General features: G+C 49.6%; 1 protein-coding gene across 1 annotated transcript; it reads left to right on the forward strand.

Annotated features, from left to right (window-relative positions):
* The first annotated feature begins 1,842 nt into the window (after positions 1 to 1,842).
* On the forward strand, positions 1,843 to 17,642 carry LOC149864219 (zinc-binding protein A33-like). The gene is made up of 6 exons (XM_090049764.1): positions 1,843 to 2,250; positions 4,267 to 4,362; positions 12,118 to 12,351; positions 12,816 to 12,838; positions 13,724 to 13,875; positions 17,113 to 17,642. The coding sequence occupies exons 1-6, from the start codon at positions 1,843 to 1,845 to the stop codon at positions 17,640 to 17,642; spliced, it is 1,443 nt and encodes a 480-aa protein (XP_089905890.1).
* The last annotated feature ends 1,656 nt before the right edge of the window (positions 17,643 to 19,298 follow it).

The raw sequence follows: 19,298 nt of genomic DNA on the forward strand, positions 1-19,298 counted from the left end.
TGCCGCTAGCACTTCTCTTAGGGGAGGCACAGCCAATCTCAGGGGGTGCACGTGCATCCGCGTGCACCCCCTACGCATCGCCAATGCCTGGTAAAGACTGGCCTGTATTGCTGCATCAGGTGGAAGGCCTTGATTGAGAACTTTTCCCTTTGTGTCCTGATCACTTTGTTTAGGATGCCATCCCACCCTTCTGCTGTAGGCTTGCCTGGACAGAAGGCCTAACCCTCCTTCTACCTGAGACCCCAGGCCAGGCACCTGCAATCTCCAAGCCTGCTGCAGGAGTCCCTGGTCCACAACCTGGCCTTGCAGCAGGAGATACCAGGCTTCACCTCTAGAAGCCTCCTCATGTCCCTGGTCCAGTCATGCACCATCAAACTGATATATCTCCTTGACCCAGCCTGGTCTGCCTATAAGGTGTTGTTATGAGGTTTTAGGCCTTAGCATGAGTGAGGTTTATCCTGTGTAAGCAAATCTATTTCTCTTTGATAAGAGAAGGGTTATTGTGCAAACTGGTTTTAACTTGTTGAAAGTATAGAGTACATGCTTTATTGCAGAAGTGAATAGGTCAACTAACACCAAAACTATAAACATCATTAATAACAAAACTATTACAAGCTTTTCGAGAAAAGCTGGGGGCTTTGTCTGCCTGAAACACTAGGCATAACACCCCAAATATGACACCATTGAGTCACAAATTTAGAAAAGACAGCAATCTTTGTGGACCCTGTTTTCACATTCATATGATTTTCCTTATAAGGTAAAATACCCCTTCAAACAAAATTATCCAGTCACCCTGGAACTATCAAGTTAGAAAGAAACTCTGTTATAAAAGTAAAGTGCCCCACTGGAAGTTGAGAGGAGCATGGGTTTATATGTGACAGACACGGCAGGGCTGGCCTCCCCTGGGGGCTCTGAGCCACTCCACATGCTCTGTGCCCTTGGGTATGGCTGGGCGAGCCCATCCAGTCTTGCTAGCAAAGCTGGTTCTACCTGGAATCTCTTGTGCTACAGTGACTGGACACCCCCTGTCCCCACCCATAGCTGGGCTGGGATCACAGCCACATATAGCATGTATTAGCAGACCATGGAGAAACATTGGGCTGTTCTGTGCTGAGTGCTGACTCCTACAGATGCAGAGGTAGGAGGGCAGGGAACATGAGCACAACATGTGGTCAGGCAATGGATGCTGCAGAGTTGGGTGCAATGGGATGGGGAAAAAGCCATGGTGCTGCAGAGGTGGGGTGCATTGAGTTGGAATGTAAAGCCCTGGGTGCTGTAAGGTTAGGGTGCAAGGAAATGGGTGCTACAGGATGGGTGCCAGGGTGTGTGGTGCAGGGTCATGGGTGGGATACAATGCGTTGATGTGCCATGTCATGGATACTGTACAGCTGATTACTGTGGGGTGGAGTACATGGCTGCAATGCCATGGGACTATTGCCATAGTGATGATGATGTTGCAGGCAAGTGGTACTACAGTACTAGATCTCACCAAATTATTCCCTCTGCTCACAGCCTGTCCAGTACCAGCCAATGTTAAGGTGAGTTGCAGGGCCTCCCAGAGGCAAGGTAGAAACAAGGCAAGACCCCCATGCTTGTGGGTCCCCTGCCCATGGTGTGCTGTTTAGCAAGTGGAGCATCCAGGGCTGGATTGGCCTGGCACAGTGCCCATGGCAAGTTCCCACCAAGGTGTGATCCAACCCATGTCTCTTCCAACCTGTGTCTCTTTGTCCCCAGGCGCAGAGCAGACCCACCTGCCATTTGCTTCAGAAGTGCTGGGTGCTCCAGGGTGCCCAGGCTGTGGAAGTCCCACTTATCAATCTGATTCCCACAGCAGCACCTACCATGGCATCATTAGAGGACCTGTTGGCAGAGCTGACCTGCCCTGTGTGCCTGGAGCTCCTGGCAGAGCCAGTGCTGCTGGAGTGTGGCCACCACTTCTGTCGGGACTGCATCACCCAGTGCTGGACACCCTTAACAGAAGGGCCATTTTCCTGCCCCCAGTGCCGCACTGTCTACTTGGAGCCCCGGCTGGCATCCAGCCGGGCACTGTCCAACCTGGTGAGCAGAGCCCAAGGCTATCAGCAGGGACCAATGGGGGAGCTGAAGGACCAGAGCTGCAAGGAGCATAGGGAGCCCATCAGCCTCTTCTGCCTCAGCCATGAGTCCCCCATCTGCCATGTCTGTGTGGGCACCCCTGGGCATGCTGGCCACAGCTTCTCATCCCTTCAGGATGCTATGTGCAGCTACAAGGTGAGTGAACAACAGCACAGGATGCAGCCCCACTCAGACAGATGGGTGCTACACAGCACAGGAGGCTGCAGTGAAAACGCCCTGCCCCCTCCCAGATGGATCTTGGGGTCCTTTATTCTTACAGAGAGGTATAGCCCAGGGACACTCACACTGGAGGGCAATAGAAAGGTAAGGAGGGATCTCCTATATGCCACCTGGACCTGCACCATATGAGGCCATACTGGCAAAACAGCTCAGCTGCCTGGCTCTGGAGATGCTAGCCCCAACTTCATGTTCAGACACTGTGGAGGGCCAGTAGTATTCTACTGCTGACCGACAGAGTACTGGATTCTGAAAGGGGAAGGTAGGCTTGGGGAGAAGTCCATCAAGCAGTCAGGGGTGTGATCGCACAGTATCTCTCCCCTCATGACTGCAGGTGACAGGTAGAGTCTGACAGGGGATGGGGATCACACAACATATATCCTATTTCTTACTCTCCACTTAGAAAGTATCTGGTACTTGTCCCAGTCAGGCAGGTTGCTGGGATAGATGGGCCGTGGGCTTGCCGTTCTTGTGCTTGCTCTGTTGTTGCATTAGGCTCTCCCTCCTATCCCCACATCAGCCCCACTGGAAATGGGCTTCCTGAGCCTACTGCTGGGGAAACAGGGCAGTGTGGGGGGATCTACCCCTTCCTCATTGCTGTTGCCACTGTTCTCAAATAAGCCCAGCCCCTGTGCAGTCCAGTCAAGTGGGTAAGAGCAGCTCTGAAGCTTCCCCTGCCACCAGGACAGCAGGGAAAGCAGCAACAGCTAGAGGAGAGGGTATGGAAAGGGAGGGGAGGGGAGTGGAGTTGCCTCTAAGTACAGAGGGGAAAGTGGGGATGATTACCTGCTTTAGGAACTTTAAAAACTCCCTATAAGTTCCTGCAGTGTGGTCTGCCTGCAGAGGTGGGTTGTGGGGAAGAAGCTAGGAGCAGGGGTGCCACCACCCCTGCAGCATGGGTGGCTGCTCTCATACCTCTCTGTCAAATCCTGGATCCATCCCTGTAGACAGTCATAGATATTTTAATGTCCCACAGTGATCATTCTGTCCATATTTCCACGTAACCCAGGCCCAGGCCAGAGAGATCCCTGCATCCAGCTGGACATCTGATGGCTGAGCTGGAGCGGTGCTTGTACAGACACAACTTATCTTATTTTCACAGACTCCACATGATGGAGAACCTAGTGGAGTTGTTCCCAGTGGCTGATACCCTTCTTAGTAAATGCTGACCCCTTATTTCCATCCTGAATTTGTCTCAGCTCCCAGCCAGCAGTTCTCACTCTGCTTTTGTCTGTGAGGTTATTGTAGTGATCACTGGGTTCAATAAGCACAGGTGTACTTGACTGAGAAGAACTAACAATAACCCTTATTTGTGGAGCTGTAGACAAACCTCTTCAGTCCCTTGGTTTCTCTGACTCCAAACAACCAACTAGCTACTTCACTGAAGACCATCTCCCAGTTCCCAATTTCTCCAAATTAGAGACTGTCTCCAAACTATAAAACTTTTATCACTACAGTTACGGAGCCCTCTCCTCTCAGCCGTACCTTCCTTGAGCGGGGTGGGGGGTGGATAAAGCAGGATCCTGTCACCACTTAAATTCATTGGGAATAAATTGAATAAGCTCCCTCAGGCAATCCTTGCAGTTGTTCCAGCCCTTGCATCCCTCTTTCAGCACATCCCGGACCCTTCCCACTTTAACACCATCCCTTTTTACAGTAGGGACCCCAGACCTAGACGTAATACCCAACTCTGCAGGCAGAGAGCATGCCACCTCCTGCCTCTTCCTCCTCCTCAGGAGCATTGCACTGACAAATTCCTCCAGTGAATGTGACCACATTTTACCTTATGACAAATCAGGTCCACACAAGCCGCCCTTGGGTTAACACAGGACAGGTGCCCCCAAGCCCTGCCCAGACAAAGAGTCCCAGCCATGCAGTAAAAAGTGTTCCAGTGCATTCCAGATGAGAGATTGTTCCTCCTTCTTTCCCTCCCAGAAACAGCTTGAGGAGCAGCTGGAGGCACTGGGCTCCGAAGTCCATGAACTGCAGGAACAGGAAAGGCTACAGGAGGCCGAGATTGCCCACCTGTGGGTAGGTGAAGGGTCCATACTCTGCCTGTGTACTGGTTCCCCTGCTCCCCTGCTCTCTTAACTACCAGAATAGCCCCCTTTCATCGGGCCCTGTCTGGGAGACTCCTGGTGCCCCCGGCCCCAGTGGGACATGGCTAGGTTTGAAAACCAAGGTGCCCGTCCCACCAGCTGAAGTGCTTTGGTGATGGCTGCACACCAAACCAGATCACCCAGAGACTTTAGCTGTGACACTTGTAGGTTCTTCCTTAGAGCAATGGCCTCTCTGTTTCCCAATTAGCACACACAGAGGAGGGCAGGGTGCCAGTGGGGTGAGATGTTCACAAGCCTGAACGCAGCTGCCCACATCTGTCCTAGCCTCTTACTCGCCTTGAGTTTGAGGCAGAGGAGGACCATGTAGGAGTAGGGAGGTAAACAGCAGCAGAGCAAACATTTTGAATTGTCTGTGGCTTTTTGAAAGATATGAACATGTCCGCCCTCTCTCTTTTATTTTTATAGTTTCCTTTGCAACTTTCTGGATTTGCTTCACACTGGGCCCATCTACATGAGACACTACTGCACAGTGGTTACTGCACATTTATTTAGTACTTGTATAATCAACTACTAAATAAATGCACAGTACCTGGAGTTACTGTGCACTAGCACCAGCAAACACCTTCTAAGTGACGCTACTGAGCAGTAGCCTAATAATACTGCACAGTTGCATATTAGCACTGTTGGTGCTGTGACATGGTACTGCACAGTATGATTTGGCTACTACACAGCCAGTGTCTCATGTAAATGTGCCCACTGACATGAAAGTTCCTGTTTCTTGTTGCAATGGAAATTTTTCACCTCAGTATAGTGCGGGTTTGGGGTAAAAATTTATGGCAATGTCAAAGGAAATTAAAAAGAAAAAAACAGAAAACTTTTCTTTCATTAAAAAAAAATCAAGAAGGTTTAAAACAGTGGTTCTCAACCTGTTTTAGACTCAAGCCACCCCTAGATAATCTTGAGACACCTCTGAATAAACGTGAGACACCCCTTGGAACATGCCAGCTTTTAGTTCTCACATTTTTTTGACTACAGAAAAAAAAAAAGCAAGTCCTCTGTTGTAGAGAACTCAGAAAGACCACAAGTCAGAATGGTTTTTTTCATACTGTGGGCTCTTTTTTGAAATCACTGGATTTATCATGTGAACAATGTTTGCACACCTAACAGTGCTAACATTGTGTGGCACCCTGTGGCTCCCTTGAAAGGACCTCAAGGTATCCCAGTGTGTTGCAGCACCCTGATTGATTATCACTGGTTTAGAACAAAAGAGAAATTACCCCGCTCTCAGGAGTGTACTGTAACAGCCCTTTCAGCAGCAGGACACTGATTGTCATCATCCCCCTGCTTTTTTGTGGCAGATTAGGGTGGTTTTGGTGTCTTTGGGCAATATGCCTTGTAGTTGTGTGACCAGGTTGATTGTGTAGTATTAGGAATAAGTTAGACAAGGAATGACCATGAAATGATTGAGTTCAGGATCCTGAGGAAAGTAAGGATGGAGAGTAAGGACCCTGGGCTTCAGAAAAGCAGATGTAACTTGGGTGGTACTCAGACAAGGTACCCCCTCTCCAATTGAAGGGATTTAGCGAATGCTAGTACGCTGTGGGAGGGGTAGCCACTCCCCTCCTATCTCCTATAAAGTAGAGCCAAGACCAGTTGGAACTTAACCATATATGGGTTTAATAGGAAAGAACCAGGTAAAGATATAACCCACAGGTGGGGGCAGGGGAGGGGGCAATGGGTGCAGGAGAACAACAGGGGATTCAGTAAAAAGAAGGTACTCACTTGGCAGATAGAAACTCTACCACTGAGCTATCAAAGCCTAGACTACTGCCTGCGGCTCTAGGCTCTAGTCCCTCCAGGATCCTCTGTGTGCTGTCTGCACACCAAACCAACTGCCCAGCTTCATGCCAGGGAAAGGAAAGCCCAAGTTGCCACCCACAGCTCAAAGCGGCTCTCTCCCTCACTCCAGAGAGCCCCTGCCTTCTGCCCGAGGGCCCTGGGCGAGCCAGGCCACCTAGCACGGGCCCAGGACACCCCATATACCGACCTGTACATGGGTGCTGGCCACGTGCCGGGGAGGGGAAGATGGTAGTCAAGTCCATGCCACAGCCTGGGGTCCTGGCAGCCAGAGTCCCCTCTGGAGATTCGCCACATGCTGTCCTGCGTGCTGAGGGGAGCTGCCCTCTGCAGCTCCTACTGGGGTCCCAGCTGGGAGGTTCTCTGCACGCTACCCTGCATGCCGAGCTCCTGGTTTCCCTGCCAGCGGTCAGATGCCTGAGCCACCACCTGCAGCTTGGGGCTTGGTCCCATCAGGAGATCTGCCGCACACGCCACCCCATGCAACACTGCCACTGAGCCAAGCTGCTGCCTGCAGCTCAGGCCCTCTGCCAGCTTCAGGGCTCTTCTGGGGCAAGTGCTCCTCTCCCACTGGTCAGTTCTCACCAGCTCTTCAGGGCCCCTCTTCTTCATCCCTTGAGTATCTCTTCTTCCCGGGGCCAGGCACACTGCCCCTTTTATCCCCCTCCAGGTAGCTGGTAGGACCAATCAGGCAACATAAGAAGTGAGTCCACTTTCAGGTCCAGTTTCCCTACCTGGCCCCTGCAGGGGGCAAGCTCTTTCCTTTTCTGGGGCCTGATTGGTAGGAAAAAGGAAATCCGCCCCACCAATCATTTTTTAACTTTTCAAAACTCGGAGCCAAGCCACCACCAGCTAGCCCAGGGGTGGGGAAAATGCGTCCTGCAGGCCAGATGCAGCCTGCCAGGCCATTCTATCTGGCCCGCGGGGCCCCTAAAAAAATTTAGAAAATTAATATTCATCTGCTCTTGGCTGCCTGTCATGTGGCCCTCAATGGCTTGCCAAAACACAGTAAGCAGTCCTCTGCACGAAATAATTACTCACCCCTGAGCTGGCCTGTCACATGGACTTCAACTTGCTCAGGGAACTCATGGGCAGAATCCCCTGGGAAGCCAGTTGGAGAGGGAGAGGAGTCCAGGAGACCTGGCTGTACTTTAAAGAAGTCTTACTGAGAGTGCAGGAACAAACCATCCCAATATACAGAAAGACTAGCAAATGTGCTGCATGGCTTAGCAGGGAACTCTTCAGTAAATTAAATCACAAAAAGGAAGCTTATAAGAAGTGGAAACATGGACAACCAGCTAGGGAGGAGTATAAGAGTATCACTCAGGCATGCAGGGATGAAATCAGGAAGGCCAAATGCCATTGGAGCTGCAGCTAGCAAGGGATGCAGAGGGTAATATGAAGGGTTTCTACAAGTATGTAGGTAGTAAAAGGAGGATCAGGGAAAGTGTGGGTCACTTACTGAATGGGGGAGTCAACCTAGTGACAGAGGATGCAAAAAAGGCTGAAGTACTCACAGTGGTCGCCTTAGGGTTGTTGGGGCCCCAGGCAAGAGAGTAATTTGGGGACTTAATTTTGATGACCTATAAGGAAGTTGGACATTTTCAATTTCAATTTTACTTTGCCCTATCTGTGAAACTGCTGTGAAAGTATCTTAATACTGTGAAATACTATAGTACAATACAGTACAATACAATACAATGAAAGAGTTTTTTAACATTGAGCTATATTCTAGGTTCAAAATTTTGGAGCCCCCTAAAATGTGGAGCCCTGGGCAGTTGCCCAGTTTGCCCTAGGGTCTCTAGTGGTACTCAATGTCTTTTTCACCTCAGTTTTCACAGGCAAGGTCACCTCCCAGACTACTGCACTGGGCAGCCCAGTTTGGGAGGAGGTAAGCAGCCATCAGTGGCAAAAGAACAGGTTAGAGGAGTGCTTCCCAAACTTTTCCTCGCCATTTCCTCAGCATGGCCGTTCATGCCCAACCTGCAGCTCCCTACCCTCCCAGGTGCCCCTCACTCCCTACCCACAGCCCCACAGCCCTGCCAGTGCCTCTCCCTCCCAACCTGCAGCCCTCCACTCTCCCCAGCTGCCCCAGGACCAGGGCCCACAGCCCCTTGCCCACTCCCCCAGCAGCACCCAAGCCCCAGCTGCCGCCTGTAGGAGGGCAGCTGCTGTGGCCAGAGTAGAGTATGGAGCCCAGCTCCCGCCCCCAATTCCCCCCACCCCCTCCCCTGGGGGTGGCACGGCCGGAGCAGAGCCCCTGATGGGAGGGACGATGCAGGGTGCCTGCTGTGGGCTTAGGGCTCCCTGCCCTGCTGCCCTCACCCCAGGGATTCCATGGCTTAGCAGGCAGGACCTGGCATGGGAGGCTTAGCGGGCAGGACCTGGCATGGGAGAGAGTGCCACACTGCCATGGCTGTCAAGTTGAGGCACCCCCTGCCTGCCCAGCAGCAGTGGAGGCACACTCTGTGCATCCACCACCTCTGCAGCTTACCTTGGCGTCCTTGGTGGTGCGGTGCTTCCTCCTGTGCTGGGTCCCAAACACTGGGCTATGGGGCCAGCTCCTGCCTGGAGTTGCTCCAACCCCATTACAACCCCACGCCTTGCTGTGGGTGCTGAAATTGTGCACCCTGACCACTGATGTTGTGACCCCATTTGGGTTGCAACCCACAGTTTGGGAACTGCTGGGTTAGGGACTGTGTAGAAAAGCTGGACATGGACAAGTCCATGGGGCAGGATGAGATGCACCCAAGGGTGCAGAGGGAAGTGGCTGATGTGATTGTGGAGCTCGTCCATCATCTTTGAAAACTCTGGAGAGGTCCTGGATGATTGGAAAAGAGCAAACATACTGCCCATATTTAAGTAAGGAAAAAAGGAGGATCCAAGGAACTACAGATCAGTCAGCCTCACCTCAGTCCCTGGAAAAATCATGGAGCAGATCCTCAAGAAATCCATTTCTAAGCACTTGGAGGAGAAGAAGGGAATTAGGAACAGTCAGCATGGATTCATCAAGGGCTAGTCACACCTGACCAACCTGATTACCTTCCATGACGAGTTGGCTAGCTCTGTGGATGCAGGGAGACTAGTGGATGAGATATACATTGATTTTAGCAAGGCTTTTAACATGGTCTCCCACAGCATTTTCACAGGCAAGCTAAGGAAGTACGAACTGGATGAATGTACTGTCAGGTGGACAGAAAACTGGCTGGAGCATCAGGCTCAGAGGGTAGTAATCAATGGCTCACTGTCTCGTTGGTAGCCAGTGTCAAGTGGAGTGTCCCAGAGGTCGGTCCTGAGGTCAGTTTTCATCAACAACCTGAAAGATGGCAGAGTGCACCCTCAGCAAGTCTGCAAATGACACCAAGCTGGGGGGACTAGTAGATATGCTGGAGGGTAGGACTAGGATTCAGTGTGACTTAGACAAACTGGAGGATTGGGCCAAAAGAAATCTCATGAGTTTCAACAAGGACAAGTGCAAAGTCCTGCGCTTAGGGCAGAAGAATCTCATTCACTGATACAGGCTGGTGACTGACTGGCTGGGCAGCAGCCATGCAGAAAAGGACCTGGGGGTTACAGTGGACAATAAGCTGAATAGGACCCAACAGTGTGCCCTTGTTGCCAAGAAGGCTGATGACATACTGGGCTGCACTGGGCTGCATTGGTATGAGTGTTGCCAGCAGATCAAGGGAAGTGATTATTCCCCTCTATTCAACACTGGTGAGGCCACATCTGGAGTACTGTATTCAGTTTTGGGCCCACTATTACAGAAAGGATGTGGACAAATTGGGAAGAATCCAGCAGAGGGCAATGCAAATGATGAGTGGGCTGGGGCACATGATTTCTGAGGAGCCACTGGGAGAACTGGGCTTATCTAGCCTAGAGAAGAGAAGACTGAGAGGAGATTAAATAGCAGCCTTCAACTACCTGGAGGGGCAGGGGGTTCAAAAGAGGATGGAGCTAGACTGTTCTCAGTGGTGGCAGATGACATAACAAAGAGCAATGGCCTCAAATTGCAGCAAGGGAAGTTTTGATTAGATATTAGGAAAACATTTCTCACTAGGAGGGTAGTAAAAGACTGGAACAGGTTACCCAGAGAGGTGGTGGAGTCTCCATCCTTGGAGGTGTTTAAGCCCCATCTAGACAAAGCCTTGGCTGAGATGATCTAGTTGGGGATGGTCCTGCTTTGAGCAGGGGGTTGGACTAGATGACCTTCTGAAGTCCCTTCCAACCCTAATTTTCTATGATTCTAAGGACTTGTATAGGATAGTTTGGATAGGGATGATCCTGCCTCAGGCAGGGTTTGGACTAGATCCAGGGTGGCAAAACTTCAGCATGTGTGCCACAAGTTGTATGGGCAGCCTCTGTGGGGGGCATGCAGACTGGGGAGGTGGCAGGCAGTACAGCAGCTGGTAGGGCAGAAAGCAGAAAGCAGAGCAGCAGATCAAGCAGAGGTAGGGGATCAGAACAGCACTCAGGGAGGACATAGGGCTACTTTGTGGCATGCCTGCTGAAAAGATTGCCCCTCACTGGACTAAATGACCTCTGGAGGTTCCTTCCTGCTATACTTTACTATGATTCTATGCAAAAGCAAAGTCAACATGTCTTTTCGGCTGGTATAGCCTTCTAAAAATGTGTGAAACAGGAAGCCCACGTCTTCATGGAAAAAATTTCCTCACATTCCCTCACAGATTTTCCATGAAAAATATCAAAGGAACCAGATAGAAAAAAAGGGGGGGAAACAGCATTAGAACATAAGAACTGCCATTTACTGGATCAGTCCATAGGTCCGTGTTGGCCAGTATCCTGTGGTGCATAGTGGAGGAGTGGATATTGAAAGGGAGAGTGAACTCAATATGATCAGGGTTTGGTTTTTTCCCCACTGTTCCTCTCTCACTTGCAGTCTTTAAGGTCTAGGAAGTTCTGATTCAGAGACTGTATCCCTAACAGTTCTTGTATTGTGAGCGATAGTAAATAATAAATCCCTATTTACTTGCTCTTAACTGGTTAGTATTTTGTAAACCCTTATCTTGTCCCCACTCCAATGTCGCTTTTCTAAGCTGAATTGACCTAGCCACTTTAGTCTCTTCTCATATGGAAGCCCCTCCAAACCACTAGTCATTCTTGTTGTTCTTCTCCAAACCTTCTCTAGTTCTTCTATATCCTTTTTGAGATGTGGAAACCAGAACTGGGCACAGTATTCAAGGTGTGAGTGCACTGTGCATTTATAGAAGGGGATAATGATACTTTCAGTTTTTTTTACAATTCCTTTCTTAATAATCCCTAACATTTTTGCCTTCTTGAAAGCTGCTAAGCTCTAAGCTAATGTTAGCAAACTGCTTACAATGACTCCCATATCTATCTTCTGTGGTAATAGCTAATGTACAGCCCATCACTATAAAAATTCATATGAAATGACCATTCCACAGAAAATTATTCCATGAATTTATTTTTTAAAGAACTGAGAGGGAAGCAGGAGGACCCTCCAAAGTCAAACTGAAAAATACTGGTTTTGTTAGCATGAAGATTTTTCTTTAACAAAATGGGGGTAGGGGGCAAGCCAAAATCCATGAAACTGTTGAGAACAATATTGATATTCTCAGAAAAAATAAAACAAAATACCCTTCTCCAAACAAACCACCCTGCACCCAAAACAAACAAACAAACAAACCCTATGAAAATTCTTAATAATTTGAAGAATATTTGTTTGGTTGCATTATTGTGGTGAAAAACAGTGTTCTCTGCGCAGCCTGGCATCCTGTTTTCCACCCCTCATCCTATCTTGTCTGTGTCTCAACCCAGAGCCCTGTTGTTCCAGACCCCCACTCTCAATGCTGACCCCTGGTCACCCTCCCCATTTACTACCGCACAGGCCTCCAGGACCACTCTGCAACACCGCATCTCTTCGGAGCTGGCTGATCTGCGGCAGTTCCTGGCACAGAGGGAAGCTACATTGCTGTGGGAGCTGCAGGAGGCAGCAGAGGCTGTGCACTGGGAGATGGAGGCCGCACTGGGCAGTGTGCAAGAGAGACTGCAAGCTGCATGGGAGGCTCGGCATGATGTCCAGGCCCGGCTGGGGGAGCTGGAACCCAGTGTCTTCCTGCAGGTGAGAGCCCCAGCTGCCCAGGCACCAGTGCAAACACTCTCAGGCCTGGCCAGGTCCCAAGTCCACACATGCACACACACACGAGCAGGTGAGTACAGGGGTGCACACACTGTCACACGCACACACATACTCTTGGGTGCATGCACATATGCACATACACATACTCTCAAGGGTATACACATACACACAAACATACTAGATTGCCTACATATGCTGGATTGCACACAGAAAAATATATTCACACTCATGGGTATATGGGTGTGTGCACACACACAATCAGGTCCCCTTGTCTGGTCCCCATTTGGGGGTTTGAAGGAAATCACATCACATTTGGGGATGGAGAGCAGTGGGGCTGAGACTAGAGTAGACACAAGGGAAGGATTTCCAAGGGATCTGTGGGTCTCAGGCCCCAAGATCCCCCCATTTTTTTCCCTTTCTCCATCTCTTTCTCTCCCTCTCCTCAGGGGATACGCCGTGTTTTGGACATGTGAGTATGTCACCCCCCCACCCACCCCACTTCAGTCAGCCCCGGGGTATGCTCTGCACCCTGAATCCTGCACTCTCCCTGACCTCTCCCCTGGCCGTTGGCCAGACAGATCCCCACCTGTCCACTCTCCCCTGCCCCACCCAGCTGAGAGGCTATGGCAAAGAGAGCGGTCAGACAGACAGATGCACCTCCCACTTAGGCTAAAGAACAGGGGCCGTTGTATCCCTTCCCCTTTCCCCCTTCCCATGCCTTTCCCTGCAGGCACAATTGTGAGAGACCCAGGATAGATGCAGGTAAGAGAGATATAGTTAACTGAGTGGGTGGATGGGGCCAGATAATTTAGTAGTCAGAGTCAAGTGGGGGAACCCTGGCTGTTGGGTAGGACTTGACTTGCAAGAGGAGGCCCAATAGTGGGCAGTACTTGTGGTTGTGGGTGGCATCTTCTGACCAGAACAAGAATGGGGCCTCCTGGAAGGCTTTTGGGTCATGGGTAGGCTCTGTTTGTGGGTAGGGCTTGGGTATAGGGTTTATCATCGGGGTGGTAGCAGGTGCTTTTCTTATGGGTGGGATCTGGGCAGCAGGTGTAGCTTTGAACAGCCTGCCTTGGAAAGAGATTTCAGGGTAGAGCTTGGCAAGCAGAGCTCAGCTTCTGAAAGGGGCTTAGGTTGTGGGTGAAGCCAGACTGGTGGAAGTAAGTCAGTGAAGCTTGGCTTGTGGAAGGGCAATGAGTGGTAAGCAGGGCATTGCCAGGGAGTGGAGCCTCCTGGGTGGGGCTTGGCTTGCTGGCAGAGCATAGGGGAGGACCATGCTTTGCTTTCCTTTCCTTATGTGACCCATGCCCTCAGCAGACCATATCCCTGGTACTAGGGGTTCTTCTGTCAACAGGTGCCAGAAGCAGGTGCACTGGCTGAAACCAGAACAGAAGGGAGCTGCCAGAGCCCAGCCCACTGTAGTTTGCTCTCTGCTGAAACTGGCCCAGTTCCAGGGTCCCATCCAGTACACTATATGGAAGGCAATGAGATCTGTTCTCAGCCCAGGTAATCCAGGCCAGTAATTGAGACACTGTGCTGTAGGGAGCGGGGGTCTCAGTAATGGGTGCTGTGCTGTAGGGAGCAGGGTGTTTCCCTTTTCTCTGTGTTCTTTATAGGTGATAAATCCCCTCCCATGGCCTATTTTGGATGGCAGCCTCCTCCTTCCGTCCGCCCCAAAGCCCAGGTGGAGTATGAGATAACAGAGGAACTAGTGACTAGAGAGGACACACACTCTTGGATCCCATTGCCCTTTATCAGCTGAGGAACTTTTATTGCTGAGGGAACCAGTTTCAATGCTATGCCGTTTCCAATAGGAAACATTTTCCATAAAACTTTTCTGGGGAAATTTAAATGAATGGCAAAGTTCCTTCCTGCACTTGGAATATGTTCTTTTGACTAAATTTTTCAAAAGAAAAACCCAAAATAAAGCAACCATTTATTGTCTCATATTTATATTTTCATTTCAGTTTAAGAGCCCTGGGGGGTAGTTTTGCCCCTTTTTTTCCCCCACTGGTAAATATTGAGGTAAAATAAAAATTGAAGTAAAAGGTGAAATCCCTAAAAATCCTTGACCTCTTTCTAGTCTCTCACTTTAAAAAGAAAACAAAGGATTGAAACCAGGGAAGTTTAAAACAAAAAGCCAAAAATTAATTTTAATTGGATTTTTAAAAGCCAAAACAATTACAAATTTCCCTTAATTCTTTTTTTAATGTTTTGTTCATTGTTTCTGATTTTTTGGACTACTCAGATTCTCAATTTTTACATTTTTTGGTGCCAGCTGCCCATCCTTGACTTTTACAGTTCTGTTTTATATCACTAGAAAGTGGAGAATATTGAAAAATGGAAAAAATAAATTGAAAATAATGAGGGCTGTCAAATGGTTAAAAAAAAATCCCAATTGCTTGCACAATTAAAAAAATTAGTTGCAATGAATTGCTATTTTAATGGCACAGCTAAAAACTCAAAATTATGTGCAGAAAAACTCAAAATTATGCAAAATTATGCAAGTACTTTGTATGGTTGGGGTGAGTGGCGGATGCATAGGAGGGGAATTTGTGAAGGTGTAGGGGGTTGTGGGTGTGTGTTGGGGGTTTGGAGCTCAGGTGGTGGGGGGTGCTGCACGCCCTGAGGATGCAAGGTACTGTGGGTCAGGAGTAAAGGGCAACAGCAGGGTTGGGGTGGCTGTGGCTTGGGAGTGAGGGGCACACACACACAAACACACCCCCACTCAGAAGGGACATCTGAGAAGGGGAAGAGGTGGGGGATGGGGCAGATCAAGACCCCCACAGTGAGGGAGGGAGTGGGGCAGGGGGTGGGGTGAATGGGGACCCGAGACGAGTATGGATCATGTGACAGAGCCACAGGTGGCTCATCCAGGTTCATGGGGAAGTGCAACTCCCCACTCCTGCATGCACTCCCGGGGGAGGCATAGGGGGCATGTGCTCCCCAGATTTGTGCAAGGTGCAGAGGCAGACTGCCCACTGCAGGCTGGGGCTGTGAACCATGCTGCCTTTGCCCCGGCAGCTGCACAATGCCATGTTGTGTCTCCTGATGCCAGGTGGGCAGGGGACACACAGCACAGCCAGCACATGGCTTCTGGGACAAAGGCAGCAGTACGCAGAGCCCCAGCTTGCAGTGGGCAGCCTGCCTCTGCCCAGCGCACAAATCTGGGGGGCGCATGCCCCACATTCTTCCCCCAGGGGTGGGAGCAGCAGCATAGAGCCACACCCCCCTGTGCCCCTGGACAAGCTTCCCGTGGCTCCATCCCATGATCCATCCTGGCCCCATTGACTCCAGCCCCTGCCCCTGCCTGACTCCCTCCCTCACTGTGAGGGCCTTGATACTGCAGCTGCTCATGTGTCTGTGTCTTTGCACCCCCCCGCCCCCTTTCCCGCTGCAACTGCCCGGAGCCCACACCCAAACTGCCATGTGGTCCTCTGCACTGCCACCACTGCCCTGATGGGTGGCCCAGAGACAGCAGTGAAGGTGGCAGAGTGAAGCCCAGGCACGGGCTTCAAAACCACTTGTGCAATTAACATATTAAGAAAAATAACACAAACACCAATTAACGGATTAATCGTGCATGTTCACAGTAATTAATTTACAGCCCTAAAAATATATATATTTTTTAACTATTCACCATACTTTTCTCCCTCATTTTCATTTTAAAACTTTTTCTTACTTGGAAGGGAAAAAAGCAAATATTGGAAGACTAAAAATTCCCCACATGCGTTTCTTTCCACTTAAAAAATTCATCTCGAAACAAAACAAAAATTGTGTTAAGAATTTTCCTTTAATTAATTTCTTTGTAAATATAATTCTTACTAAGAGGAAACAGAAATTGGATCTCTGCACAACACAACATTTTATTTGGAATTTTGGCTTAAAAATAAAAAATAGGTCAAAATTATAATTGGAATTATATTAATTGATAATTGTAGTTAAGCATGATGTGGAAATGTGTGTTTCCTACATTAGGGAAAATGGTGTTAAACTGTGTGGAGAAGGATTTTATTGTCACTGAAAATTGTATCTGGTTACGATATGGATATGTTTCTTATATATTTTTGTCAAAAGAAAAAAACGAGGTACAGAGGCAGCTGCACATAGTAAGAAGTTAATTTCCCGTTAGGACTAATTGGATGCTTGTGTTATAATGTCTTGTTGATAAAAAAGAAACAGACAAATATGTATGGAAAAAAATGAAATTTTTACTTGCATTAGGGCTGTTAAACTCATCCAGCCCCATGAGCTGGGCAAGTCATACAGGGCCCAGCTGCAGGCTGGATCTGGAGTGCAGGGCTTTGCCATCTGGCTTACAGGGCTACATATAGGGCCAGAAATTTGGCAATGGCAGTATTAATTGCTGTGGTTCTCAGAGCCACAGCAAATGCCACTGCTTCTGCCACCAAATTTCCAGCCCCATGGGCCAAATGACATGGCTCCACGCTCCAGATCCAGCCTGCTGGACACCTCATTGGGCCAGAAATTCCATGGTTGGACAAATGACAATGGCATTAATTGCTGCACTGATCATTCCACCACCAAATTTCTGGCCCACATGAAATAGCTTTTTGCTGCTACAGATTGGAAGTTATATTGTGGCACTAAGCAGAAGCTCACTCTTTTGAACCCTCAATGGTTCCTGCTCAAAACTTGTGATACACATGTGTAGACATGTATGAATGAGATGTCCTTGGTGACAGGAGCAACCCTGGCTCATGCTAACCTCATTTCCCACAGCGCCAGCCTCTGTGACCTTGGACCCCCATACAGCCCATCCTGCCCTGGTGCTGTCTGATGACCTGATGAGTGTGCAGCTGGGTGCCCAGAGACGTCTGCTCCCTGACAACCCTGAACGCTTTAGAGTCTACTGCTTGGTGCTGGGTCAGCCAGCGCTGACTGGGGGATGTCACTACTGGGAGGTGGAGGTGGGCAACAAGGCTGACTGGGCACTTGGTGTGGCCTGCGAGTCCCTGGAGAGGAAGGGGAAACTGGCGTCCTCGGCCCACGAGGTCTGCTGGGTGGTACGACGCAATGACAGGGGACAATGCCTGGCTGTGGCCTCATGCCCACAGCCCCTCACTGTGGAGGCCCCACCTCGCACTGTGGGGGTGTATGTGGACTATGAGCGGGGATGCGTCTCCTTCTACAACACTGTGGGCATGGAACACCTTTACACCCTCTCTGGGGCCTTCAATGAGCCACTGAGGCCCATCTTTTACCCAGGCTGTGACAGTGTTCCCCTGTGGCTGCTGCATCCCACACTGTAGAGCACAGGATGCTCCTCAGAGCTGTTAGTGGCCTGCCTCCCCCATTTCCTAGCCTGCTGCACCCCCACCAACATGGCTGCCCTTCAGTCCTAAGATCCCAGCTACATCTCCACACTACTGTACTGGAGCATCTTTTCCCTCAGACATTACAGAGCCCCTGTTCCACCCCCATGGCTTGGTCTGTTCTGGAAACCCCTACTCCCACTGTCTAGGTGAGGTACACTGAAATTGTCCTTTACAGGCTATTTTATTCAAACAACCAGTAGCTTAATTACATCGTTGCTGCTGGCTTCAATGTGGGTAGGACACTCATTAAAACATTTGGTGTCACATGCACTTCTGCCACACAGACACTATTGCCACAGGGTGATATCACACCCCTGAAAGTGATCATTTGGAATGATAGGGCTCAGACAGCAGATGGCTTCTGGCCCTGAAGTCCTCAGGTTGGGTTTTAAATAAAATATGTTGAGTGCAACCTGGTGTTTTGGAGATATTGGCCATAGCCACAAATGCCATGTGGCCCTGGAGGGGTGGGAGGGAGCCTGGCGGTGGCGGGAGCATGGTGGCAGCAAGCAATGAGCTCCCACAGGCAACCACGGTGCTGTTGGCAGTGGAGGGGTGGTGAGTGCCGACTAGCAGTCGGCGACTACCCACAGACGCCGCTGGCAATTGGAGACCACCTACAAAAGCCACTGGCAGCAAGGTGGGGGTGGGAAGCAGCAACCGCCTGCTGGCAGCGTCAGCAGCACCTTTTTGCATGGGGAGCACTGCCAGGCTCAGGGTGCACATGTACCCCTGTGCACCCCCAACGCATCACCAGTGGTTGTAGTCATATTGGTCTAAGGACATAGGCAGACAAGGTTCTTTGGGTAAATCAGATATTTATCAGACCAACTAAAATAGTTGGAAACATTCTTCTTCACAAGCTTTCAGACACAAACACCCTTCTTCAAACTGAGTAAGTCTGTAGTTGTTCTGTGCTCTTCCTGGATGGGACAGAATAGAATAGAAGCCCAAGGCTCATATGCAAGAAAGATAGTGAAAAAGCAAATTGAGGTAGTCAGTGGGTGAGAAACAGGTGTGTATGTGTGGTGGGGGACAGGAAAAGGACTGCAGACCTGGTGATAAGTAATTGGTAAACAGTTACCTAAGGTATCAGATGTTAGGCAGGTTGTAATGTGCCATAAATCCAATGTCTATATTTAGTCAATGATTTTTTGTGTCCAGTAAGTTGAAGTGAAGTTCATAGACTGGTCTGTGAAAGATGCTTTGTAAATTCCCTTTGAGGATTAGAACTGCGGGATTGGAGAGAGAGTGGTTGTCTTATGAGAAATGTGCCCCCACAGGTGATCGGGTATTCTTGGCTTTGATAGATTTTTGGTGTACATTCATTCTGGTACCCAGTCGTTGTTTGGCTTCTCCTACATATTTTCCATCAGGGAATTTACTGCACTGGATGAGATATATTACATTTCTGGAGGTGCAGCTGTAAGATCCGGGAATGCGGATGGTTCTGTTGTGGGATGTAGTAATTGTGGGGGTAGTGATGTGTTGGCAGGTTTTACATTTCTTGTCCCGGCATGGTCTGGAGCCATTCGGTGTTTTAGGCCATAGGAAGTTTGCTTCTGGCGATGAGGTTAGCAAGGTTTGGTG

Source organism: Crocodylus siamensis, chromosome 5 (assembly GCF_052110815.1).
Source record: "Crocodylus siamensis isolate JL-2025a chromosome 5, ASM5211081v1, whole genome shotgun sequence".
NCBI classification, from domain to species: Eukaryota; Metazoa; Chordata; order Crocodylia; family Crocodylidae; genus Crocodylus; species Crocodylus siamensis.